General features: G+C 47.3%; 1 protein-coding gene across 2 annotated transcripts in view; it reads left to right on the plus strand.

Moving 5' to 3' along the window:
- Positions 1–26,538, plus strand: part of LOC143817504 (polyunsaturated fatty acid lipoxygenase ALOX15B-like) — a 183,743-nt gene that overhangs the window by 62,411 nt on the left and 94,794 nt on the right. Inside the window, exons 9-15 of one of the 2 annotated variants that reach the window (XM_077298973.1) lie at positions 3,348–3,551; positions 3,825–3,911; positions 21,639–21,808; positions 22,174–22,295; positions 23,857–23,957; positions 24,442–24,612; positions 25,865–26,168. In XM_077298973.1, coding sequence (XP_077155088.1) covers positions 3,348–3,551; positions 3,825–3,911; positions 21,639–21,808; positions 22,174–22,295; positions 23,857–23,957; positions 24,442–24,612; positions 25,865–26,044 — 1,035 coding nt within the window. In that variant the 3' untranslated portion in view covers positions 26,045–26,168. Of the gene's footprint in view, positions 1–3,347; positions 3,552–3,824; positions 3,912–21,638; positions 21,809–22,173; positions 22,296–23,856; positions 23,958–24,441; positions 24,613–25,864; positions 26,169–26,538 lie in introns of those variants that run through there. The other variant, XM_077298974.1, reaches the window with a different exon arrangement.

A 26,538-nucleotide genomic window follows, 5' to 3' on the forward strand; every position in this document is an offset into this window, starting at 1 on the left:
CATATAAAGTAGCCCTCTTGGTAGCCCTAACCTCAGCTAGACGTGTTAGTGACATCCAGGCCCTATCAGTAGACCCACCCTTCTTACTGATATTCCATGATCGGATAGTCCTAAAACCAGACCCCTCATACCTCCCTAAGGTAGCGTCCACCTACCACAGGTCACAGGAAATATTTCTCCCTTCCTTTTTTGATTCACCTGTAACTCCAGAACAACATAAGTTCCACACCTTGGATGTCAGAAGAGCCATCCTGACTTATATAGAAAGGTGTCAGACATGGAGGGAGAGTAGGGCTCTGTTTATCTCCTTTCAGGGCCACAAGAAAGGACATGGGATCACGAGAGCTACCATATCACGATGGATCAGAGAGGCTATCTGCTTGGCCTATACGTCAAAAGGCGAAATTCCTCCAGTGGGTATTAAAGCGCACTCAACACGAGCCATGGCTTCCTCCTGGGCGGAACAAGCGGATGTACCGATCCATTTAATATGTAAGGCCGCAACTTGGTCTACACCTTCTACCTTTTACAACCATTATAGACTTGATCTATCTACATCTTCTGGCCTGACCTTTGGTAGAGCTGTTCTTAGTACAGTAATCCCACCCAGATAATGACTCTCTGAAAATCTCTCATGTGGGGTGCTGTCGTGGCGAAGGGTAAAAAGCCGGATTACTCACCGGTAATGCTCTTTTAATGAGTCCACGACAGCACCCATTTACAACCCTCCCTGATTATGCACAGCTCCTTCTTTAAGTTCACAAATAATGGTTGTATAGAGTTTTTAAGATATTTTGCTGAATAAGAATTAATACTAAAGCTTTTGCGGTTCCCTTTTTATACTCTGTAAACTAAACTGAGGAGGAGAGGGGACCGCCTCCTTTTATTCTGTAGGTTTCCTGTTCCTATGGGCGGATCCCTCTCTCTCATGTGGGGTGCTGTCGTGGACTCATTAAAAGAGCATTACCGGTGAGTAATCCGGCTTTTCCTCGCATTCCAGAAGTTTCAATTTCAGAAGAAATGATACTTTTTCCTCAGAGACGAAAACTAGGGTAAAGGTGAATATTGGTAGCCATCTTAAATAGTTATATCTGCAAGCATAGGAAAAACTTATTGTTTCACAGTATAAAAGTATAGCAGTACAAAAAGAGTATAAAGATATATATATTTTCACCTTGACAATTCCATAATTGTTTCCCTTATGCTTGCTTAAAAAAGTAACCATTACTGACTACCACTTTTTTTTTGTTTGTTTTCTTTTAATGTTTCTTAAAGCCAGAAAGTTGCCATTTTAAATGACTTTAGTTTTATGCCATGTCTGTGATCTGATTTTTTTTTTTTCTACAAAATTAAACCACTGAATGAACATCCTCCCAGGCCGGTGATTCCATAATTTTTGCCAGGGATTGTACTTTGCAGTCCACTCGCCATCTTGGTCACACTTTTCTAAACTTGATCCAGTATTCCAGATGAGGCCTGACCAAGGAGTAGAGGGGGATAATTACTTCACACGATTTAGACTCTATGCTTCTCCTTAATACATCCCTGAACGGTTTGCCTTTTTTGCTGCTGCATCACACTGTTGACTCATGTGTTGCTTAATTCTATTCCTCACACTTTGTAGATGTGGTTTTTTTCGTTTTTCTGACCCAGATGTAGAATCTTGCATTTCTCCCTGGTAAATGCCATTCTATTAGTTGCTGCCCATTGTTCAGGCTTATTTAGATCCTTCTGAATCCTTTCTGTCTGCTCTAGTGTTAGCTATCCCTCCTAGATTTGCTTCATCTGCAAATTTGATTAGTTTACCTTCAGTTCCCTTATCTACATCATCTCTACAAATGTTGAGCCACACTAGAGTCAGGACAGAGCCTTGTGGTCCCCACTTGAAACACTTTTCCAATTGGATGTAAAACCATTTTATCACCACACTTTTAGTACAATCACTGAGCCAGTTATGAATCCATACCATACTTGGCCACTTTTTTTTTTCAATAAGGATAGTATGACATGACATACTCTATCAAATGACTGCTGAAGTCAAGATATACTATATCTACCGCATTCCCCTGATCCAACCAGTCAGTGATTCCATCCTAGTACAAAATTAGATTAGTCTGGCATGACTAGTTTGCTACAAACCCATGCCGGCTCTATTTAATTACTGTATTCTTATCCAAGTACTTGCATAGATGCTGCTAATTTGTTCAAAGACCTTTCCTGGTATAGAAGTAAGACTCGCTGGCTACATCTTCTTTCCTCTTTGGTGAAGGGCAAATGTTGGCCCAAATCTTCTGGGACTTCTCCTGTTTTGCAGAATCTTTCAAAGATTTTTGTTAGTGGTTCTGCAATTTCCTCTGCTTACTTTCAGTAACCTAGGATGTAATTAATCTGGACCAGCAGATTTAAACTAGCTAAGTAATCCCTCATCATCTCTGTTTATAGAGTGTGGATTGTTTTATTCTTTCGATGGCACCATGAAGATCAGTAGTTTCTTTCTTGGAGAACACAGAAGGAAAATGGGAATTTAAAAGGTCACCCTTCTCAACATCATTTCTGACCACTTCACCCTTTTCATCCTGTAAACATATAGCATCTGACTTTGCTTCAGATGTTTGGATTAGCAAAAGATTAAATCATAATGCGTATGTATGTCCCAACAAATGCAAAACTTCTATGCCCTGCGATAAAAAAATCCTCTACCACTTTATATATTGCCGAAGTTAACCACAAAGCTCAAATGACCCCCCGTGTGTAAAAGCTGAGATGGGGAAGGCAGCAGCCATTGTAGGGAGTTGCAGGGTGAAGAGATCTTAAAGCTCAGCAATAAGACGTGGGAGAACACCATCTGGAGTTTGTGCCATGTTTAAAAGCAAATGTTTTCAACTGCAGCAGTAAGAGTCGTCTGAGTAGATTTAAAAGTTTGAAATGGGAGTAACTTGGTGTGATATGTTCCATTACTTGGACTTCCCTGCTCCACAGTTGTACAAGGAGTGTACATCCTACTGTATCTGCTTGTCCAATACTTGGGACCAATTTATTCAGGCGTTTTCTAGAATAACACTTCTGTGGCTTTGGTTGCTGGCTCAGTTAAGCCCACCTCCAATGGAGGCATCAGGCATCCTATGCCCCCAGCAATCACTCATGTCATATCCTAAACACTGTTCTCGTCATGACCTGCATGTACATCAGACGTAGAGGATTACACTACATGGGCATGGAGCACCATGGACATTATCAGGGAGGGTCTCTGCATGTTTTCATTGTTTGAGCTTAAGCTGCTCCCGTTTTCCTCTTTTGAGTGCGCTAAAGCTTTCTGATGAGGTCCATCTCCTCTGCTTCCATTACAGTTGGGTCAGACTCCAGGAGAAAGGACGCCGATCTTCTTGCCCAATGACAATGAGTGGGAATGGACCTTGGCAATGATCTGGGTGCGCAATGCTGACTTCCAGGTTCATCAGACGGTCTACCATCTGCTCCACACGCATCTCTTTGCTGAAGTATTTAATGTAGCCACTCACCGGCAGCTGCCTCATAACCATCCAGTGTACAAGGTGAGGCGTCCACTCCACTGCTACATCCATCTGACATGTTGCCCTCATGATTTGATAGAATCTCAGGCCCAATCTCTGACTGAAAACCAATATTGTCTTAAAGATAAGTACAAACTATTCAGGTGAAGCAATTCCTAGCATCAACCCTCACCATTACTGGTCACTTCTGTGCAGTGTATGTCAATGTTGGTGGGAAATGTCAATTTTATTCCTTCACTACAATCGCTGCTCAACTAAAAAACTGACTCTACAATCTCCACTCTTGTCCTGCAGCTTGTTATCCCTCATCTACGCTACACGCTGAACATCAATACGCTGGCAAGAAATGTCCTCATTGCTCCCGGTGGAGTCTTTGATCAAGTGAGTCTGATTACATACAAGGTGTGATGTGGGAGCTGGGCTCTGGCCACAGGCGGGCTCACTAGTAATGGCTGTTACTGTAGAAGTGCATGTGTCTATGGAGTGTCCTAAACTGATATCACCAGCTCCATTATATTGAAGGCAGGGTTAGGGGAGTTCACTAGACGAGGGTCCCTAATGCTGGACAGGAACCTCCAGATGGAGGGGATGTTGCCTTTATTTCCTTGTGGCTTTTGGAGCTTAGTAGTGGACTGGACCTCCATGAAGGACCATATTCGTTGACCCTGAGGATCTAGGCTTTCATGTTGCTGTCCAGCAGCTTGTACTTCATTTCTTTCTGGCTTGCCCTCTGCATATCTCTGCTTTTAGTCTGCCAAAAGTTTATTTTTGGTTGCTTCTCTTCTTGGTGTTGGCCAACAAAATTTATTCAGTCGCCATGACAGCACTATGGGAGAGAGGGGATCCGCCCTTCAGGGACAGGTAACCTACAGACATAAAAGGGCGGTACCTCTCTCCCGCATCAGTTGGTTTCCTGTCCCTGACAGGGGAACCTCTTCAGGCAGACCCTAAGAGAGTCGAAGAAAAAGAATGTATCCCACGCCTGACAGACCGATGCAGGTAGCAGAGGTTCCCTACCTCGGCCTGGTCCGGTTGCTGGAAGCACCACATCGCAGGGGAACTGCCTGGTGTCGGTGATAGCAGGAGGAAGCAGCCTGAGGTTTTAAAGGACTGGCTTCTGATGTGGTCCATCGTCGCGCGCACCGGGTGAGTATGGGGCTCTCCTCGGGGACCGCTCCTGCTGGGGCTTTTGGGATCTGTCCTCCGCTTGCTGGGGGCGTGCGCGTCGGTCCGGACGGTGCTGGCGTCCTTGGTCGGCTTGCAAGGCCGCAGTCGCAGCCGGAAGGGGCGTGTCCGGATTATGCGACTGGGCGGCGCGGCCTGATGACGCGGCGGGACATGCGCAGAAAGCGGCACTCCGACATCCGAACGGGGCTTGGACCCAGGGGGGGTCGGGGGTCTCACTGGTCGGCGGCAGGGGCGTGGCCCTGAAGGGGGAGAACACGCCACTTCAGTTAATGGTACCGGGCAGGCCACCTGGAGTCCCTGCTAACCCCCATCCGGGGGCGGTACCGTGGGGGTATTTAAAGTATTGGATGAAGCTGCAAGGTGCTCCCAACCCATTCTCAGAATGGAATCGTCAGAAGGAGCAACGCAGCTGGACTAGCAGCAGCAGCAGCTTCAGGATTCAGAAGAGTCTCAGGTGATCTCCCAGTGGCGTTCTAGTGGCGGTAGTCATGCTGGTGGAGCTAAAGAGACTCAAAAGTCAAGATCAAGCAAGTCCTCAAGCCGTAAAGTATCACCGGCTGGGAAGAACCCCCAACTACGGTACCACTCGCTGCAGGGCTGGGTAAGTGATCTACGTGGAAGTTCACTTACTGATTGTTATTCCTCCTTATATTCCCTCTCTCCTTACTAGGGGAGAAAATGTCTTACCAAGGCCAAACATAGGGAGTGTGCCGAGTGTGGGGAACCACTCCCAGATGGGCATAAAAGGAGATTATGTAGATCCTGCATACAACACTTAATTGAGGAAGAGGCCCCTGACCTTACCTCTACACTAAGAGAGATGGTTAGACAAGAAGTCAGAGGTTCTATAAAATCCAGGTCTCAGAAAACGGATGCCAAAAAGAGGAAGGAAGTTACATCCCCAATCTCAGATATAGGTTCGGACTCGGGTGAACGGAGTTCAGATTCCCTCCCATCATCATCCTCATCATCGGGGGACATAGAATCCGGCCAGGCCTGTCTGTCACTCGATAGGGTTAATGTTGTGAATTCTGCTTTTGGGTTCCCTCCGGAGGTTGTAGGTGGTAATGCAGTTGCCCCTGAGTTGCAATCCTGGTCAGGTGTATCTGCTGATTGCAGTTCTGACTGGGGTATTTAGGCGTGCAGGATTCATTAGTCCTTGCCAGTTGTCAATTGTTGTTGGGAGGTGTAGGACCTCTGCCTGGTTCCTCCTGCCTTTCTGCCAAATCAGCAAAGATAAGTGTCTGGTTTTTTTTTTCCTGTGGCACACATGCTGTGTGCTTCACAATTCAGTGCTATTCTTTGTGTTTTCTTGTCCAGCTTAGATTGTGTCAGTATTTTCTCAGTCTTGTTGGATTCTCTGGAGTGGCAGATATACATTCCATGTCTTTAGTTAGATTGTGGAACTTTTTGTATTATCTGTTGTGGATATTTTTGGAAGGGTTTTAATACTGACCGCCTAGTAATCTGTCCTATCCTTTCCTATTTAGCTAGAGTGGCCTCTTTTGCTAAATCTTGTTTTCTACCTGCGTGTGTCTATTCTTCTCCTACTCACAGTCATTATTCGTGGGGGGCTGCCTATCCTTTGGGGGTCTGCTCTGAGGCAAGATAGCATTCCTATTTCCATCTATAAGGGTATTTAGTCCTCCGGCTGTGTCGAGGTGTCTATGGTTTGTTAGGCACACCCCACGGCTACTTCTAGTTGCGGTGTTAGTTCAGGATTTGCGGTCAGTACAGGTTCCACCGACTCCAGAGAAAGTTTTCATGCGGCTCCAAGGTCACCAGATCATAACAGGTTAACCACATAGTTAAAGCAGTCAACAACACAATGGGGATTGAGGAGACCCAGTCTGAATGCTCCATTCAAGACATAATGTTCAAGGGTATAGATCGAAAATCCTGAAGGTCTTTTCCAGTAGTGGATAAGATAAAAACACTGATTACAAGGGCATGGAAAAAACCCGAAAGGAAGGGTTCACTTCCACCAGCGTTCAAAAGGAGGTATCCATTTGAGGGGGAGGCATCATCCTCATGGGACAAGGCCCCGAAGCTAGATGCAGCAGTGGCCAAGGCGTGCAAAAAAACCTCTCTTCCATTCGAAGATTTGGGAAATTTAAAGGACCCACTAGATAGAAAAGCAGACGTCTTCCTTAAGGGTGCTTGGGAAACATCAGCAGGTTCCCTGAGGCCGGCAATTGCAGCCACTTGCACAGCTCGGTCGTTAATGGTGTGGCTGGGTCACCTAGAGGATCAACTCAAAAATTAAAGTTTCCAGAATTGAGATTTTGTCTTCCATACCTATAATTCAGGATGCAGCAGCATTTCTTTCAGATGCGTCGGCCGATTCTGTTAAATTGGCCGCCAGATCTTCGGCCCTATCCAACGCAGCCCGTAGAGCGCTGTGGATTAAATGTTGGCCAGGAGATTTACAGGCCAGATCAAAACTGTAGCATTCCCTGTGAAGGAGCTCATTTGTTTGGAACAGTTCTGGATGAACTATTGGAAAAGGCGGAGACAATAAAAAGCGATTTCCTTTCTTAAGAAGGCCCTTTTATAGACGGGAGTACAACAGAGGATGGTCTAACCGCAGAAGATCAAACAGAGATTCAAACAGAGAATCAACCAGATATGACAGCTACAGGAGAAGAGGTAGAGGATATATGTTTAATTCCTCTCGGGACTTTAAAAAGCCACAATGACTGACGGACCAGGTGGGGGGAAGGCGTTTAGCCTACCATCCGGCCTAGATACCGATCACCAATAGCCCATGGATTCTCAGTATTATTGAAAGGGGTCTGATGTTCGAATTCGATCGAGTTCCTCAGGACAAATTTAAATTGACGCCTATCCATTCCTCTCCTACAGAACAATTGGCACTGGAGTCAGAAGTTCAGGAACTCCAACAAAAAAGGGTTCTGATTAAAGTACCCACGGAAGAAAGAGGTAAGGGGTTCTATTCCCCTTTGTTCCTGGTCAAAAAACCTGATGGATCATATCGTACCATCATCAACTTAAAAGGCCTGAATACATTTTTGCTGGTCCCATCCTTCAAAATGGAGTCTGTAAAGACGGCAATAAAGCTTCTCTTTAACAATTGCTTCATGGTTGTCTTCGATCTAAAAGATGCCTATTATCATGTCCCAATACATGTAGATCAACGGTTTCTTAGGTGGTTTCACTTGCCGGCACATTAGAACACTTTCAATATCAGGCACTTCCCTTTGGTGTTGCAGTTGCACCCCGTGTATTTACTGAAATCATGGTAGAGGTTATGGCGCACCTTCATGAACAGAACATATTAATAATTCCCTACCTAGATGATTGATTGATTGTGGGACATTCAGAATCACATTGCAAAGACCAATTGGGGAAGGTGATGGCAGCATTGCACAAATTAGGATGGATCATTAATCTCAAAAAATCTCGTTTGCAGCCCTTAAAAACACAGGAATTTTTGGGTCTTGTCATAGACTCTAGTCAGCAGGAATGTCGCCTGCCGGATTCAAAAGTGGATAGCATTCAACGGCTGGCCACCAGAATGATTAGCAATCCATTAGTCTCTGTAAGAGGAGCCATGTCACTTTTGGGTTCACTTACATCTTGTATTCCGGTGGTTCTCTGGGCTCAATATCACACCAGAACACTGCAGTGGGATGTCCTACATAATTCTCGTCGGCTAGGAGCTAATCTTGAAAGTAAATTTTCACTGTCTGTTGAAACTATTCAATCATTAAATTGGTGGCCGCACATCCCAAATCTTCGTAGAGGGGTTCCCTGGACAAATCATGTAACACGGATAATAACTACTGATGCTAGCCCCAAGGGTTGGGGCGCACACTTGGAGAATAATTGGGTCCAGGGACTGTGGTCCCAGTCTGAACGAAACTCCTCCTCCAATCTAAAAGAATTGTTAGCGGTAGAGCGCGCGTTTAAATAGTTTTCTTATACCCCTACAGGGTCGACACGTCAGGCTGTTTTCGGACAACCAGGTAACCGTAGCCTATATTAACCATCAAGGAGGTACGCTGTCTGGTTCATTAATGGAGGTTGCGGATCGTATTTTTCAGAAGGCCGAGAATCACCTACTTTCTCTTACGGCTCTTCACATAAGGGGAAAGCTCAATACCATGGCCGACTATTTAAGCCGCAACAAACTCAGACAAGGGTCTGGTCACTAAATCCGGCCATCTTCAATCAGATCGTGCATTTATGGGGATGTCCAGAAATAGATCTTTTTGCCAACTGAGGAAACAGAAAACTACACCAATTCTGTTCCTTAAATCCAAGGGACAACCTGTATGCAGTGGACGCTCTTCTATTCCTTTGGCACTTCAGTCTCGCTTATGCCTTTCCCCCTCTAAACCTCATTCCTATAGTTCTGAGGAAAATACGGGAAGACAGGGCCCGAGAAATCTTGATAGCCCCGTTCTGGCTCAGTTCCTTGGCTGAGGAAGATGTCTATTACCCAACCATGGATTCTCCCAGAATTACCAGACCTTCTCTCCCAGGGTTCCAATTCTCCATCCACGAGTAGCCAATTTACACCTAGCAGCTTGGAATTTGAGAGGTCGTTACTAAAGGGGAAAGGGTTTTCTCAAGATCTTGTAAATACACTTCTAAAGAGTAGGAAAACCTCGAAAACAAACATTTGTCAGGGTTTAGAAAAAATTCCTATCAAGTTCAGGAGCGCAAATTGACCAGAAACCTTGTATTAATCAAATTTTAGAATTTTTACAAAGGGGCCTAGAAATGGGCTTAGCCACAAGCACTCTCAGAGTTCAAGTGTCGGCTCTGGGGGCGCTATACAATTCTAACTTAGCCAGCAATCACTGGATATCCAGGTTCTTTAAGGCGGTTACTAGATCCAGACCAGTCATTAAACAAAAAATAGTTCCATGGGACCTAAATCTTGTACTCTCAGCTTTAACACAAGCCCCATTCGAGCCTATTGATACTGTCCCAATAAAAATTTCTGCCGGTTAAAACAGCCCTTTTAGTTGCACTCACGTCCGCAAGAAGGGTTAGTGATCTACAAGCATTATCTAGACAACCTCCATACATGCAGTTTAGGGAAGATAGAGTTATTATAAAACCTTATCCCCTTTATCTTCCAAAAGTTGCTTCAAAATTTCATAGGTCACAAGAGGTTGTCCTCCCTTCGTTTTGTTCTAATCTCACTAATGATAAGGAACATACATTTCATTCTTTAGATGTAAGAAGGTGCGTCTTAAATATTCAGTTACAAATACCTGGAAAAAAGATAACTCCTTATTTATATCTTACCAGGGAGTTAGAAAGGGTCTTAGAGTATCTAAAAACACACTAGCCATGGATCAGGGAGGCGATCTCTCTCGCTTACACAGCAGGTGGCATGGAGATCCCCGAAGGTATAAATGCTTACTCCACTCGAGCCGTAGCAACATCCTGGGCGGAGAGATCAGAGGTGTCGATTGAAGACATTTGTAAGGCAGCCACATGGTCTTCTCCATCTACCTTTCTTAAGCACTATAGATTGGATCTGGGTGGCTCCTCCGACCTCACGTTTGGGAGAAGGGTGCTTGAAGCAGTTATCCCTCCCTAAATCTTCCTTCTCTGAAAGTCTCTCGTAGTGCTGTCATGGCGACTAAATAAATACATAAGCTACTTACCGGTAGCAGTGTTTTTTCAGGAGCCCATGACAGCACCCTTATATTCCCTACCCTATTCTTTCTCGGATGGCTCAACACTTTCGTTTTCCTTTAAATCTTGCGTTCACTCACATGAATTGTACCATAATTTATGCTCTATCTGTGTTACTAACCAAGGGGGTCCTCTCATGCTCTGGAACTAACTGATGCGGGAGAGAGGTACCGCCCTTTTATGTCTGTAGGTTTCCTGTCCCTGAAGGGCGGATCCCCTCTCTCCCGTAGTGCTGTCATGGGCTCCTGAAAAAACACCGCTACCGGTAAGTAGCTTACTTATTTCCCTCTCTGCAAACCTACAGTGGAACTGACCTGAGCAACCAGCCCAGGGGTGGCTTGGGTGGCTGGTTTTTATTTTTTTTATTTTCTTTCTCGCCTCATTGGGGGACACAGGTAACCATGGGTGTATGCTGCTGTCACTAGGAGGCTGACACTATTCAAATAAAGAAGTAGCTCCTCCCCGTCATTATACACCCTCGGACAGGCACCAGGCAACTCAGTTTTTGCTTAGGGTCTGTAGGAGGCGGACCTGGATCTAACACCAGATCCGCATTTTCTTTTATAGGGATTTGTTGTGTGTATTAACCTTTTCCCCTTTCTTTTTCAGACTCTTTCTTCAGGGTAACAGGGTGCAGTTCTTCTCACCCTGTTTTCCCCACTTTCAGCGACCGAGAGAGCTGTGTGGTATCACCCACATCGCACCCTCTGGGAACCGCTGGGCAGGACTTCGTCCTCTGTCACCCTTTCGGGTGTTCAGGGTGACCTTCTTCTCGGTGGCCAGTCCTGCCCGTTTCCCCTCCTCATCCCTTTCCTCGGAGAGGACTGAGAGGAAGACGGCGGTCACTTCCAGTGACCCTCTCCCCCTGGTTAGGGGTCAATGCCGGCTTCTGCGCCGGGAAGGAGGACTTCTTCCAGGACCCTCTACTTTTCCAGGGATCCTGATGCTTTCCTATTCTCCAGGTAGGGAGCCTTCAAGCAACAGTACGCCCCCCAAAACACCCCCCCCCCCCACTGCCCGGCAACCGATCTCCTGATCTTACCCTGCTGGATGTTTCATTCCCTTATCAAGGGACTCTTGTATAAGGAAGGGGGCTGCAGTTTTGGGGCAATCGCCACTGATCACGGACAGACAACGCTGGCTTTTTCCCTCCTTTTTATTCAAACCTGCGGCCGCCCGCCATTTTTTTTTCCTCTCTCCCGGCTTCCTTCTCCTTCATTCGGCGCTTACGCGCCCTCTTGTGGCAGCCGACATTATTGCTTCCGGGAGCTCAGTGCTTGGGGGCGTTCCTTATGCTTCCCCCCCCCTTCGGCTCTTGTACACGCTCACAGCATCAAGCTGTCTCCACGCTCTTTCTGCTTCTTCCTGCTTCCTGTCAGCGTCTGGTCGCCGCGTGGGACACAGAATCCTCGGGAACACAGGCACAGACTCCTGCGGCTACCGCTGTCGCTGTTCTTCAGCCGGCTCAGCGCTACTGCTCTCTCGGGCTCTACTACTCCCGGCAGTATTTCTCCTCTCCTGGACAAGGTAATATCCACCTATGTCCGACCCCACATTGGCCTTTGCCACTACGGCCATCCATTACGCCTGCTCTCTCTGCAAGAAAAAGTGGGCCTCAGGTCAGCCTTCCCCTTTCTGCCCGTCCTGTGTCCTGTGTTCCTCCCACCATGTCAGCTCCCCTGGAAGCTCCTAGGTCCCAGGATGAGTGCACTCCCCCGGAGTGGGCTGTTGCAATGTCTCAATCAGTGTCTGACCTGACTAAGGTGTCTCAGTCCCTGGTCCAGGCACTTGAACGTATCCCACTTCTCTCTAATGCCACCAGTGCCACGAACGCCTCACACGGCGATTCGCTCGCACCTGTCCAAGACCCTCACAGAGGCAGACCGGACAAAAGACAGAAAAAGGACCTTATCTAGATCCTCCTCCAGTTCCCCGGACCACATTGGGATTCCCCTATCTACCCGTTCCCTTTCCTCACAGGCGGACCTCGGGTCTGACGTAACCTCTCATTCGGAATCTGACTCGGATGCAGATTAGACTTCCGGAACTCAGGACATGGTCGATAGCCTTATTTCAGCTATCATTCTGACGCTTGATCTTAAGGAGGATGAGGCAAGCTCTCAGGACGTCTCCGTTGCGTTTAAACGGATTAAACGTCCCTCTAGGGTTTTTTCTAATCACAAGGAATTTGACAACACTACCTCCACTCACTGGGAAAACCCTGGTAAGCGTTTCCCTGGCAGGAAACGGCTAGACGTGTTATACCCTTTTCACTCTGACCTGGTCTCCAAATGGTCCGAGTCTCCTAAGGTCGACCCGCCCGTGTCCAGGCTTTCCTCACAGACAGTTCTGTCTATCCCGGACGCGGCTTCCCTTAAGGACCCCACGGACAGACAGATCGAGGCGCTAGCAAAATCTGCATTTGAGGCCTCCGGAGCCTCCCTTTGCCCTAGTTTCGCCTCGTCATGGGTAGCCAAGGCTGTATCAGCCTGGGCCAAGACTCTGCGCAGGGGCATTTTGGCCTCTGCTCCTGCTGAGGAACTGTCTGATTTGGGCGATCAGATTTCTCTGGCAGGAAAATACCTCATGAATGACTCTCTTGATGCGGCGGCCTGCTCCACCAGGGCTAACGGCAACATTGTGGCCATTCGCCGGATTCTCTGGCTAAAGGCGTGGAACGCTGACCCCGCCTCTAAGAAATCGCTCACTGGTCTGCCCTTCCAGGGTTCCAGACTCTTCGGCACGCAGCTAGATCAAATGATCTCGGACGCTACGGGTGGTAAGAGTACCTCCTTACCCCAGTCCAAGCCGAAACGTCCCTTCAACAGGAGGGGCCCCCAGTCCTTTCAGTCCTTTACCTCCTCAGGAAACCCCAACCAGGACCATTCCTCCTCACAAGGGGACCGAAGAAAACCTTCTTTCAGGCCTCCGCCGCACTGGAGAGCTAAGAGCCACCCCGCAAAACCATCTGGCCACAGTTTTTCTAATAAATGACGGGTCGCCCCCCACCTGGAAATCCTTCCAGGGTGGGAGCCCGCCTTCTTCTGTTCTCAGAGGTTTGGCTTTCAGTAGTCGACGACGCCTGGGTCAAGGAGATCGTCACGTCAGGCTACAAAATAGAATTTTCTTCGCCCCCAAGAAGTCGTTTCCTCCTCTCTCATCTCCCAGTGCTTCTCCAGGCCAGGCCCATACCTCGACAACCTCTTGATCAAGGGCTCATCCCGTCGGGATTGCAGCCAGAGCCTCCAGCTTACTCTGGACACGCTGGTTCGCCTCGGCTGGATGATCAACTACCGGAAGTCTTCCTTGATTCCAACCCAGCGTCTGGAGTTCCCAGGCATGGAATTCGACACCTTTCGGGCTCAGGTCTTCCTTCCCAAGGAGAAGTTCCTTTCTCTTTGTCGGGGTGTCAGAGCGCTAAAGGGCCCGAACCCTCTGTCCCTCCGTCTCGCCATGAGGGTTCTGGGGAAAATGGTCGCTTCTATGGAAGCGGTCCCCTATGCTCAGTTCCACTCTCGTCCCCACCAGCTGGCCCTTCTGTCTGCCTGGGACAGGAACCCGCTTTCCCTGGACCGTCCGTTTCGCCTCTCTTCCAAGGTGAAGCAGTCTCTCTCTTGGTGGACGCTGTCCTCCTCCATTCTGCGCGGGAGGTCATTTCTCCCTCCCCGCTGGCATGTGATCACCACAGACGCCAGTCTCCAGGGTTGGGGAGCGGTCTTTCTCCACCTCACAGCCCAGGGCCGCTGGACTGCTCAGGAGGCATGCCTACCTATCAACCTCTTGGAAATCAGAGCCATCTTCCTAGCCCTCATCCTCTGGGAGTCCCTCCTCTCGGGAAAGCCGGTCCACATTCAGTCGGACAACGCCACAGCCGTGGCTTACATAAACCATCAGGGAGGGACTCGCAGTAGTCAACTCATGGCGGAAGTGTCAAAAATTCTCCGTTGGGCGGAGGGTCACGTTCCCTCTGTCAGCCGTCCACATCCCAGGAGTGGACAATTGGGAAGCCGACTTTCTAAGTCGCCAGGGCATCGTGGTGGGCGAGTGGTCTCTTCTTCCCGCAATCTTCAGCCAGATTTGCCAACGGTGGGGCATTCCAGACGTCGACTTGATGGCCTCCCGGGCAAACCACAAGGTTCCACAGTACGTCTCCAGATCTCGGGATCCGATGGCCGTCGGATGCGATGCTCTCGTGATCTCGTGGGCCCAGTTCCAGATGCCCTATCTGTTCCCACCCCTCCCCTTGATCCCAGGGGTCGTAAAGAAGATCAAGACAGAAGGGGTCCCCGTACTCTTGGTAGTTCCAGATTGGCCTCACAGGGCCTAGTACGCGGAACTGGTGAACATGCTATCGGACGTTCCGTGGAGGCTTCCGGACCCTCTTTCACAGGGGCCCCTCTTCCACCCGAATTCTCGGTCTCTAAATTTAGCGGTATGGCCTGTGAGGCAGTGATCCCTGTTACAGCTAGGGGGCGCTGTATGTTCTCTGCAGAAGGTGCATGGAAGCGTAGTGAGGCCATGAGGCCGTACTACAGACACAGGTGTGGCTGTAAGTAGAATAATGAACCAGTGACTGATTAAAAAGCCCTGTAGTAGTGGGGGAGGTGTCAGTGTGTTCTTGGAAGCAGACAGGGCAGTTGTCTGCAGAGATCTCTCTGTGGAGCAGCACAGAGGCTAAAGGAACTAGAGAGACTGACACCCTGCATCTTGGGCTGTCTTGTGTACCCGGCTGCACTCCAGAGGATAAAGGGTGCAGTGCGCTGAGTGAGTACAGAGACTTGTTACCGGCGTGCGGTCACCCAGGGAAACTGGACAGAGGGAAGTTCGGCCTGTGTATTGACTGCATCATATAGCCATGCATTATTAATGGACTGTATGAAGAAGCCGTATACTATATTGACTGTGTGAAGTAACACAATAAAAGAACATTTTGTTTGAACTTGTTTGGGTCACTGCCGTTTCACTGTGTATGGTCATACCGCTGCACCACAGGCCGTTGAGGCCGCGGTCCTGAAGAACGCGGGTTTTTCTCATAGCGTCATCCAGACTATGATAAGAGCGAGAAAACCGGCTTCCTCGCGTATTTACCACAGATGTTGGAAGGCCTTTTTCCTGTGGTGTCAGGACAACAATCTGTTTCCTATGACCTTTTCCCTTCCTTCCCTTCTCTGCTTCATTCAAACGGGTCTAGATTCGGGTCTTTCCCTTAGCACCTTGAAGGGTCAGATCTCCGCTCTATCCATTCTTTTTTAAAGAGACCTGGCTTCCCTGCCTCAGGTGAGAACCTTCATCCAGGGGGTCGCTCATATAGCTTCCCCTTATCGTTCTCCTGTCGAGCCTTGGGATCTCAACCTCGTCTTAGACGCCCTCCAGCGTGCACCCTATGAACCGCTTCAGGACTTTTCCTTCTCACTTCTATCCTGGAAGGTAGCCTTTTTGGTCACCATCACCTCCATTAGAAGGGTGTCAGAGCTGGCGGCATTATCCTGTCGTTCTCCCTTTCTAGTCCTGCATCAGGACAAAGTGGTTCTTCGTCCGGTTCCTTCCTTCTTACCGAAGGTAGTCTCATCTTTTCACATAAATGAGGACATTGTCCTCCCTTCCTTTTGCCCTTCCCCGGTTCATCCCTTGGAGAAATCTCTTCACAAGTTGGATGTGGTCAGGGCTATCCGGATTTACCTCGCCAGAACTGCCTCTTTTCGTCAGGCCAATCCTCTGTTCATCGTCTCGGATGGGCGTCGGAAGGGACTCCCCGCCTCCAAGTCCACAATTGCTCTTTGGATCCGTTCGGCGGTTCTGGAGGCATACCGTGTCCAAGACAAACGGCTCCCTTCGGGGGTGAAAGCTCACTCTACCCGGGCTGTGGGAGCTTCCTGGGCAGTTCGTCACCAAGCTTCGCCCTCGCCGGTTTGCAAGGCCGCTACGTGGTCATCCATTCACACCTTTGTCAAATTCTACAAGGTGCATACTCAGGCTTCCGCGGACGCGAGCCTGGGTAGGAGGATACTGCAGGCGGCGGTTTCTAACCGGCCGACCTAACTCCTCTTTTTCTGCAGAATACCTGCCCTAGGGACTGCTTTTGGACGTCCCATGGTTACCTGTGTCCCCCAATGAGGCGAGAAAGAAAGAGGGATTTTTGGTTCTTAACGTAAAATCTCTATCTTGGAGCCTTCATTGGGGGACACAGCACCCTCCCTTTAAGTTGTACCGTGTTGGCTAACGTGCCGTTGTTGTGGGTTGGTACATAGGTTGAGTTTTATATTACCTGTTCCTACTACTGCTTTTGCACCAACTGAGTTGCCTGGTGCCTGTCGGAGGGTGTATACTGCCGGGGAGGAGCTACTTCTTCTTTATTTGCATAGTGTCAGCCTCCTAGTGACAGCAGCATACACCCATTGTTACCTGTGTCCCCCAATGAAGGCTCCAAGAATGAGATTTTACGGTAAGAACCAAAAATCCCTCTTTTTTCTTTAACTTTCCTTTCTCACGGTCCTAGTTCTGTTGATAAAGGAAGATTTGTGGATTTCCTTCAGGATATGCCACATCAGGTTGATGTACAGTACAGACCAAAAGTTTGGACACACCTTCTCATTTAAAGATTTTTCTGTATTTTCATGACTGTGAAAACTGTACATTCACCCTGAAGGCATCAAAACTATGAATTAACACATGTGGAATTATATACTTAACAAAAAAGTGTGAAACAACTGAAATTATGTCTTATATTCTAGGTTCTTCAAAGTAGCCACCTTTTGCTTTGACTGCTTTGCACACTCTTGGCATTCTCTTGATGAGCTTCAAGAGGTAGTCACCGGGAATGGTCTTCCAACAATCTTGAAGGAGTTCCCAGAGATGCTTAGCACTTGTTGTCCTTTTTGCCTTCACTCTGCGGTCCAGCTCACCACAAACCATCTTGATTGGGTTCAGGTCTGGTGACTGTAGAGGCCAGGTCATCTGGCGTAAGACCCCATCACTCTCCTTCTTGGTCATATAGCCCTTAGACAGCCTGGAGGTGTGTTTGGGGTCATTGTCCTGTTGAAAAATAAATGATGGTCCAACTAAACGCAAACCGGATAGAATAGCATGCCGCTGCAAGATGCTGTGGTAGCCATGCTGGTTCAGTGTGCCTTCAATTTTGAATACATCCCCAACAGTGTCACCAGCAAAGCCCCCCACACCATCACACCTCCTCCATGCTTCACGGTGGGAACCAGGCATGTAGAGTCCATCCGTTCACCTTTTCTGCGTCGCACAAAGACACGGTGGTTGGAACCAAAGATCTCAAATTTGGACTCATCAGACCAAAGCACAGATTTCCACTGGTCTAATGTCCATTCCTTGTGTTCTTTAGCCCAAACAAGTCTCTTCTGCTTGTTGCCTGTCCTTAGCAGTGGTTTCCTAGCAGCTATTTTACCATGAAGGCCTGCTGCACAAAGTCTCCTCTTAACAGTTGTTGTAGAGATGTGTCTGCTGCTAGAACTGTGTGTGGCAGTGACCTGGCCTCTAATCTGAGCTGCTTTTAACCTGTGATTTCTGAGGCTGGTGACTCGGATAAACTTATCCTCAGAAGCAGAGGTGACTCTTGGTCTTCCTTTCCTGGGGCGGTCCTCATGTTAGCCAGTTTCTTTGTAGCACTTGATGGTTTTTGCAACTGCACTTGGGGACGCTTTCAAAGTTTTCCCAATTTTTCAGACTGACTAAACTTAATTTCTTAAAGTAATGATGGCCACTCGTTTTTCTTTACTTAGCTGCTTTTTTCTTGCCATAATACAAATTCTAACAGTCTATTCAGTAGGACTATCAGCTGTGTATCCACCAGACTTCTGCTCAACACAACTGATCGTCCCAACCCCATTTATAAGGCAAGAAATACCACTTATTATACCTGACAGGGCACACCTGTGAAGTGAAAACCATTCCCGGTGACTACCTCCTGAAGCTCATCAAGAGAATGCCAAGAGTGTGCAATGCAGTCATCAAAGCAAAAGGTGGCTACTTTGAAGAACCTAGAATATAAGACATAATTTCAGTTGTTTCACACTTTTTTGTTAAGTATATAATTCCACATGTGTTAATTCATAGTTTTGATGCCTTCAGTGTGAATTTATAATTTTCATAGTCATGAAAATACAGAAAAATATTTAAATGAGAAGGTGTGTCCAAACTTTTGATCTGTACTGTATTTCCTGAAGGAGTCCTAGACTCTGAAACATGTTGAATAAACCACCATCAATTCCTTCACTACATCTGGCTTTGAATTGGTCAGCAGCGAGGACATAATCCACAAATCTTCCTTTAGAACATTCCTGTTATGGTCGCGTGTCGACCCATAGATCTGCGGCAGCCGGCATAATAATAATAATAATAATCTTTATTTATATAGCGCCAACATATTCCGTAGCTCTTTACAGTTTAACAGCTTCAAACACAAAAGTCATAAGTAACAGTGTTAACAATACAATAATTAAAGCAACACAAGACGCCCCTGCTCGTGAGAGCTTACAATCTACAATGAGGTGGGGGAGATACAAAGTACAGGTGTGTATTTACAATGATGTATTTACAGTGATGGTCCAGCCATCTTCAGGGATTGGGGGATAGATGGAAGTAGTGAATGGGCTACACACAAACAAAATAACTGATTAGGGAACATGATAGGCCGCTCTGAACAAATGTGTTTTGAGGGAGCGCCTAAAACTATGCAAATTGTGGATGGTCCTAATTTCTTGGGGTAGAGCATTCCAGAGGATTGGCGCAGCACGGGAGAAGTCTTGGAGTCGGGAATGGGAGGTACGGATTAGTGCAGAGGTTAGTCGAAAGTCATTTGCAGAGGTCGGTTAGACTGAAATGAGGGAGGAGATGTAAGGGGGTGCCGCACTGTGGAGAGCTTTGTGGGTGAGAACAAGTACTTTGAATTGTATCCTGTAATGAATGGGCAGCCAGTGTAATGACTGGCGAAGAGCAGACGCATTTGAGTAACAATTAGCTAGGTAGACAACTCTGGCTGCCGCATTAAGGATAGACTGGACAGGGGAAAGTCGAGTGAGGGGGAGGCCAATTAATAGAGAGTTGCAGTAGTCCAGGCAGGAGTGGATCAGGGCGACAGTGAGGGTTTTTGTTGTTTCTATAGTGAGAAAAGGGCGGATTCTAGAGATGTTCTTTAGGTGTAAGCGGCATGAGCGGGCAAGAGATTGTATATGGGATGTAAAGGAGAGATCGGAGTCAAACAAAACACCCAGACAGCGCGCTTGCTGCTGGGGTGTTATTATGGTGCCACCCATGGAGAGGGAAACGTCAGGTTTAGGGAGGTTAGTAGATGGTGGGAGCAGAAGAAGTTCAGTTTTGGAGAGGTTGAGTTTCAGATAGAGAGCGGACATGATGCTGGAGACTGCGGACAGTCAGTGGTGTTCTGTAGTACAGCAGGAGTAAGGTCAGGGGATGACGTGTGTAGTTGTGTGTCGTCGTCATAAAGATGGTACTGAAAGCCAAATCTGCTGATGGTCTGTCCAATTGGGGCTGTGTAGAGGGAGAAGAGAAGGGGGCCAAGGACTGAGCCCTGGGGTACCCCGACAGTGAGAGGAAGAGGAGATGAAGTGGAGCCAGAGAACAGAACACTGAAGGAGCGGTCAGAAAGATAGGAGGAGAAGCCGGAGAGAGCAGTGTCCTTAATGCCAAGTGACTGGAGCCTAGAGAGTAGGAGAGGGTGGTCAAATGCTGCAGAAAGATCGAGAAGAATGAGCAGAGAGTGATCACCGTTACATTTTGCTGTCAGAAGGTCATTGGTCACTTTGAGTACGGTTTCTGTCGAGTGTAGGGGGCGGAAGCCGGACTGTGAAGGGTCTAGGAGGGAATGAGTGGAGAGGTAATGAGTAAGGCGGGAGTAGACTAGGCGCTCCAAGAGTTTAGAGATGAAGGGGAGATTGGAGACTGGTCTGTAGTTGTTTGTGCAGGATGGGTTTAGGGTGGGTTTCTTTAGTAACAGGGTAATGATAGAGTGTTTGAAGAAGGATGGGAAAATGCCTGAGGAGAGTGAGAGATTAAAGATTGTAGTTAGGTGAGTAGTGACGACTGGAGGAGGTGTGAGGGAATGGGGTCGGTAGTGCATGTAGTCGGACGAGAAGAAGAGAAGAGCCTGGAGACTACTTCTTCTGTGATGGGATCAAATGCGGAGAGTGAGCCAGGGGAGATGCAGGGAGGGATGGCAGTCACTGAACTTGGTGGCTGGGAGCGGATTTCCTGATGGATATTGTCTATTTTCTCTATAAAGTGGGAGGCCAGGTCATCAGCACAAATGTCTGTGATAGTGTCTTGTGCTTTTGGCCTGAGGAGGGAGTGAAAGGTGTCAAAGTTTCTTGGGGTTGTTGGATAGTGAGGAGATCGGAGTGGTGAAGTAGGACTGTTTGGCGAGGTGAAGGGCAGAGTTATAGGTTTTTAACATAAATTTGAAGTGTATGAAGTCTTCTTCTTCTGGCATATACATACTTAAATTACACCATGATCAGGTGGTAATGGATATAGCGTGCACTCTGTCCGAGGTTTGGGGTGCAGGTGTAACGGACCAGATGGTCACGTAAATAGCTAAATATAAATTCACCGCACTCTCACAGGGAATATAATGCAGAATCTTTACAAATTTATTCAATATGTTCTGGGAGCATAACAGAATATTTTATCAAAGCGACAAGAGACGTTTCGGCTCCACCGGAGCCTTTATCATACTCGCTTGTTCAGGTAGATAGAAGGTATAGGGAGAGTAGGGATAAGGATCCCGGTGATGCTATGGTTACGTGGTGCCCAGGCGTAGTAGCGCAAATTAAGAATCGCTGAGGATCTGTGTAAGTAGCGTGGATAGCGGTGCTCCCGCGGTGTTCAGAAGCATAAAGCACTCTTCCTAAGAGCTCGCGGCTCCCTCATTACCTCATTATTCCTCTTGCTTGTAGCTGTTTTTGGAAATTCTCTTTATGTAGAGACTAATCTGTACATGATTACATCCAAACTATTTGCCCTCAACTAATGGAGAGGAAAGGGCTCCTCTACCTCTTGACTGTAGGGAACAACCATCTTGACTCCTAGAAAAGTGAAACTTGGCCTTTGGTATAGCCATCATCCAGAGCATGGAAACTGTCAGACACTCTGGCCCGGGGTTATTTCTATAAACCATCACCTGTCATATATTGCCCTGTGCTATATAGGATTTAGATAAGATTAATTCCCACATTGGTCCACCATCTTATCTTCTAGAATACCGCCCTTTGTACAAATTCTATACATGTGTTACTGGAGAAGGCGATGCAGGAGGTGACGTACAGCGGCCTCTGTCTGCCTGACGACATCAAGGCCCGCGGATTGGAGTCCATTCCCAACTACTACTACCGAGATGATGGGAAGATGATCTGGGAGGCGATGGAGAGGTGACGTATACAGGGCAATGTCCGCTCTGCATGGGGATGGGCTTCTCTGTGGGCCTTAGACAAAGCTTCAGAAATGCCTAGAAAGGAGCATTTCCCAAACCCGTGCAGTCTCCATCTATGGAAGTACAATAGAAATCTTATGTATGTGCAGTGTTCATCTAGCTGGAATTCTACAGCCACATACATGGAGCTTGGTATGAAATGAGCAAGATGTACAAACTACAGGAGGCCAAGAATGACCAACACTGTAGGACCTCATTGTGCCCAGATAACAGCACATGATGGCACCACATAGTGACCATGTCTTTAGAATCAGAGCCTGGAGATGAATCGCTGATATAACCCTCCATCTGCTCTCCTTCCAGCTTTGTATCCGGCATTGTGCACTATTATTACAAGAGTGACGAGTCTGTGCGGACAGATCCAGAACTGCAGGCCTGGGTGGCTGAGATCTATGAGAAGGGCTTCCTGAAACGTGAATCCTCAGGTACAACTCATGTCACTGGAGTAATGGCTGACTGTATTTTATCTGTTGACCTTCACTACGGTGTATGGTCTAGATGACAGCAGCATGTTCTCCGCAGGCCGAGCACTAATAGGACGCTGCAGGACAGTGATTGTAGATGTTCCTGAATTACAAGACATAGTGACACTTGGAGGGCTCATGGCTTATCCAGGACGCTCTTCACTATGGGGCAAAGCGCTTATCAGGTGGTGTGCGATCTGCCGGTGCTGTCACGATCTGCTCCCTGTGATGTCACTGCAGACATGGTGATTGACAGACAGTATTCTGCTGCAATGGGCTGAGCTGGTTGTCAATCAACATGATGACTTCAGAGAAGGCCAAAGAATAAATGGCAGGAGCAGACCATGATGGCTGTGAGCCGGGAGAAATCTGCGCAGGTAAATGGTAACTACCTGCCGAGTGCTTGGCACCATGGAGGTGAAATCCCTGCATGGCGACTTGTCTCAGCCCTTGGCAGTAAAGATCTGCACCTTCCATGGAGGACCTGACCGATCCTGTGCTCGATACCTCACAGACTTGTGTCTAGCCTGCAGCGCTGCCATCACTCTGCTCCTTACTGGGACAGATATGGAACTGATGAATGAACCTGGCCTAAGAGCGCCATCATGCATGACTGCAGCACAGTTCCTACACTACTCCCTGATCTGAACGCTGCACAGTGCCATCAATGATCCAGCAGAGCAGTGAGGACATGGTCAGGAGTTTGGCAGTCCCATGCAACCCTCTGCTTAAGAATAAATTAGTCTCAAGACTGCAGGAGAAACACGAGTGGCTGCACACATCTATAGATGTAAAATGTCCCCCTAGAGGCCGACAGCTCAGCGCCATGATCCTGCTTAGTGGCTACAGACGTGTCGGCCATGATGACCTCCTTGTAGACGGCCTGAGTAAGTGATTGGCTGCAGATATCACATGGGGTAATGTGAGCCACAAGGGTATTGGCTCACGTTCCATAGATTGCATGTTCCTTATTGTAGGACTATCGATAAGTGGGCACAAGCTCATAACTAACTTTATCTATGGGGGAAATGCAACAAGTCTCCAACCTCAGTAGGAAAGTTTCATTATACACTCAGCTTTTCTTAAACTTGTACAACAGTGTAAGATTGAAGGGACCGAGCAAACTGCATCTCCAATGGCCGATCCCTCGCACTCCATAAGAAGCTGCTGGGGGTCTCATGCAGAGGACTTCTATAGGTGGCAGTCGGCTGTCTCTCCAGACTTCTCAGGGTCTTCTGCAGCCTCTTCCTTCCCATCTGGCACCATTGCTGAGCACTCTAGCTACAAAGTCAGTCATTTCAATGCATGAGTGTAAGAATATTGCAGCTCCTCAATGCTGAGGGCAAGTGAAGATGAGACACCTGTGGCCGTATTATAAAATGGCCACCTTGATCGATAGAACATTAACTGGTGGACCTGGCCGCCTCATCTGCTCTCGGCAAGGACAAATGTTTTGAATGCATGTTACTTTATCAGGGTTCCTAGGTGCTAACTTCTTGTTCATCTCTCCCCCCTCCACCAGGAATCCCATCATCCCTGGATACTGTGTCCTCATTGATAAAATACCTGACCATGGTGGTCTTTAGATGTTCTGCTCAGCACGCAGCAGTCAATAGTGGTCAGGTGAGTAGACACAAAATATCGCACATCTGTGAAAACTCCACTCCTCTACTGCCTTTTGAGCACTTGAGGAAATCTGATGAAACCTTGGGATGGTAAATAAATATACCAGAAATCAGCATTAATATACAGGTTAGCATTTGTATACGTTAAATAGCAAGCTTCCAGTTGAAGGACCTGACAAATAAGAACTTGGGGCATTAACAAATGTTTCATGGTGATCAATTGTCGCTGTTGGGTGGAGACTGTTCCCATCTCATGCTGTTTTCTGATCATGGGTGCAGAGTACTGACATTAAACAAATCTCCACGGCAAGCATCGTTTTCACACATGGCTGACATCGGGAATACTGAGTTATTGACTGTTTCCACTGTATACAGGACAGTCTGCGTTCAGACTAAGAACTGCAGTTAATGACTTGGGTGGCGAAAGCCACAAACGATAGATGTTTGCTTATTTGACCACAGCATTGTTCTGTTTCCTCCAGTTTGATTTCTATTCCTGGATGCCCAATGGACCAACATCTATGAAAAGCCCCCCACCCACAGCCAAAGGGGTCACCACCTTGCAGACTATCCTGGATTCCCTGCCTGATGTCAATACAACGGCTATTGGAATAGTTGCTGTGTGGCAGCTGAGTAAGGAGCCCCAGGACCGGGTGAGTATATAACAGTATCTTGCATTGTCCTCCATGACGGTGCCACAGACAGTTGACTTCACACCCTAAAGGGTAAATGACTGCTCTCATGGGTTGAGGTGGTTTCCAGATCCAATAAACAGTTCATGGATTTGTAATAAATGAAGGCCGAGGTGATGAGGTAGATGGACAAGTCAACGCATTTCAGATGCCGCTCAGTCAACCTTTGTCAAAGCTAAGACGTTAAATGTGAGCTGACTCTAAACAAGCGACTTGTAGGCTCAGGTGACTCCTGAGACTTGTGAGCAGAATTCAGTCAATGGATGCACTAACATTAAATCTGAGAAACAGACCATGTTAAACCCATCAATAATGAGTAAGTCCTGTCATGAGTTAATAATGGGACATGGTTTCCTTGTGCATGGTCAGACTGGGGACACTATTGCCTAGATTGTAAATCCAAAAGGCGTCTCCTGTGACCTCCTAACTCGGCTTGTAAGGCTGAACTGTTTGTTGGATCATAAAACGACTATGACATACGGAGCATAAAATGCAACCGCTATCACGGGTATTTAGGTTACTGCGAATTCATTGAATAGACCAATGGTAATTAGTCTCAGATTTCCACCTAACTGCAGCAAATGTAGTAATCCAATGGTTCCGGCCCGCGGCTGTCACCCTCGGCACAAGTCCGTCTATTCCAGTGGAGAATTCAGCAGTAATCTGGAGATTGCGGAATCACGCAGCAGATGATCTTATGTCGGTCCCGAATAGAACGTCTAACGAGATCTTGTGTAGTTTTGGATTGAATAAAAAGCATTTACCTTCGAATAAAACTCCTACCTTTACAATGGCATCAAAACCGTGCTCCATTGTCACTGACTGCAATAGAGAATATAATCTCGCCCAGGTATTCCGCCAGTAAATCAGACATGGCTTTTCTGTAAAGCATCTTGCAGATCAGGCAGCAGTCGGTGTAGAATATGCACTTGTTACTAAAAATGTATTAATTGGAACTATTCTTGCAGTTATGATATCAAAAATAACATCCATTGTAGCACCCAAGATGTCATCTATCATTAATCACTCCGTCTGCCATAATGTGTCATGCGTAACTTGAGGCATTTGTCAGTCTGGTGATCTGGACATGGATGGCGGTGGTGAGGTTGGGAAACGGTTACTATAGTAAGGTGTGGAGTTGACCCCACCCCACATGGATGTTTCCTAGATGCCAATCTGTATAATCTTTTCACTTTGTGTTCTCTGGTCTTAGAGACCTCTTGGGAGTTACCCCGATCAGCATTTTATTGAGGAAACGCCATTGAAACTCGTTCAAGAATTCCAGGAGAAACTGGCTGAGATATCCATGTCGATTAATGAACTGGACCAGAGCCGGCGTGTGTCCTACCTGTACCTGGACCCCAAGGTGATTGAGAACAGCATCTCAATGTAACATCAAGGCTTCAGCTCTTCCTCCGTTGTAGCTTGGAGTCTCCGGCTCGGTTGTCCTTGTGCGCTAACGCACTGGGTATGATGGTGTAGACATGAACTGGAAAATAAAATATTCAGTTTACAGCAAATGTTGCCTTGTGACTTCTTCAATTAGTGCCCATTTGTATGTAATTCCTATCCAGGCACTCGCCACGCTTTACTTTGTGGGTGGAAGAAGGTTAATGAGTCTGCCGTGAGTTACTCTGGCAGGATTCGAACCATGAGCTTCCCATTCTGGAGCACACGAGTGTCCATGTGCAAAGTGCTGAAAACAGCAGCTCCAACATGGGACTCTTGTGATGTCACTTTACTGAATGGATCAAGGATTGTTAAGCTTGTCCATTTATCTATTGTATGGTTTTAGTTTACTTAAGCTCCTCATATTTAGAAGCGCAAATTATCAAGGTGTCTTGACAGAATTGTGGGGCAAAATACTTCTGTAATAATTTTTAACCC

The sequence above is a fragment of the Ranitomeya variabilis genome, chromosome 3 (genome assembly GCF_051348905.1).
Source record: "Ranitomeya variabilis isolate aRanVar5 chromosome 3, aRanVar5.hap1, whole genome shotgun sequence".
Lineage (NCBI taxonomy): Eukaryota > Metazoa > Chordata > Amphibia > Anura > Dendrobatidae > Ranitomeya > Ranitomeya variabilis.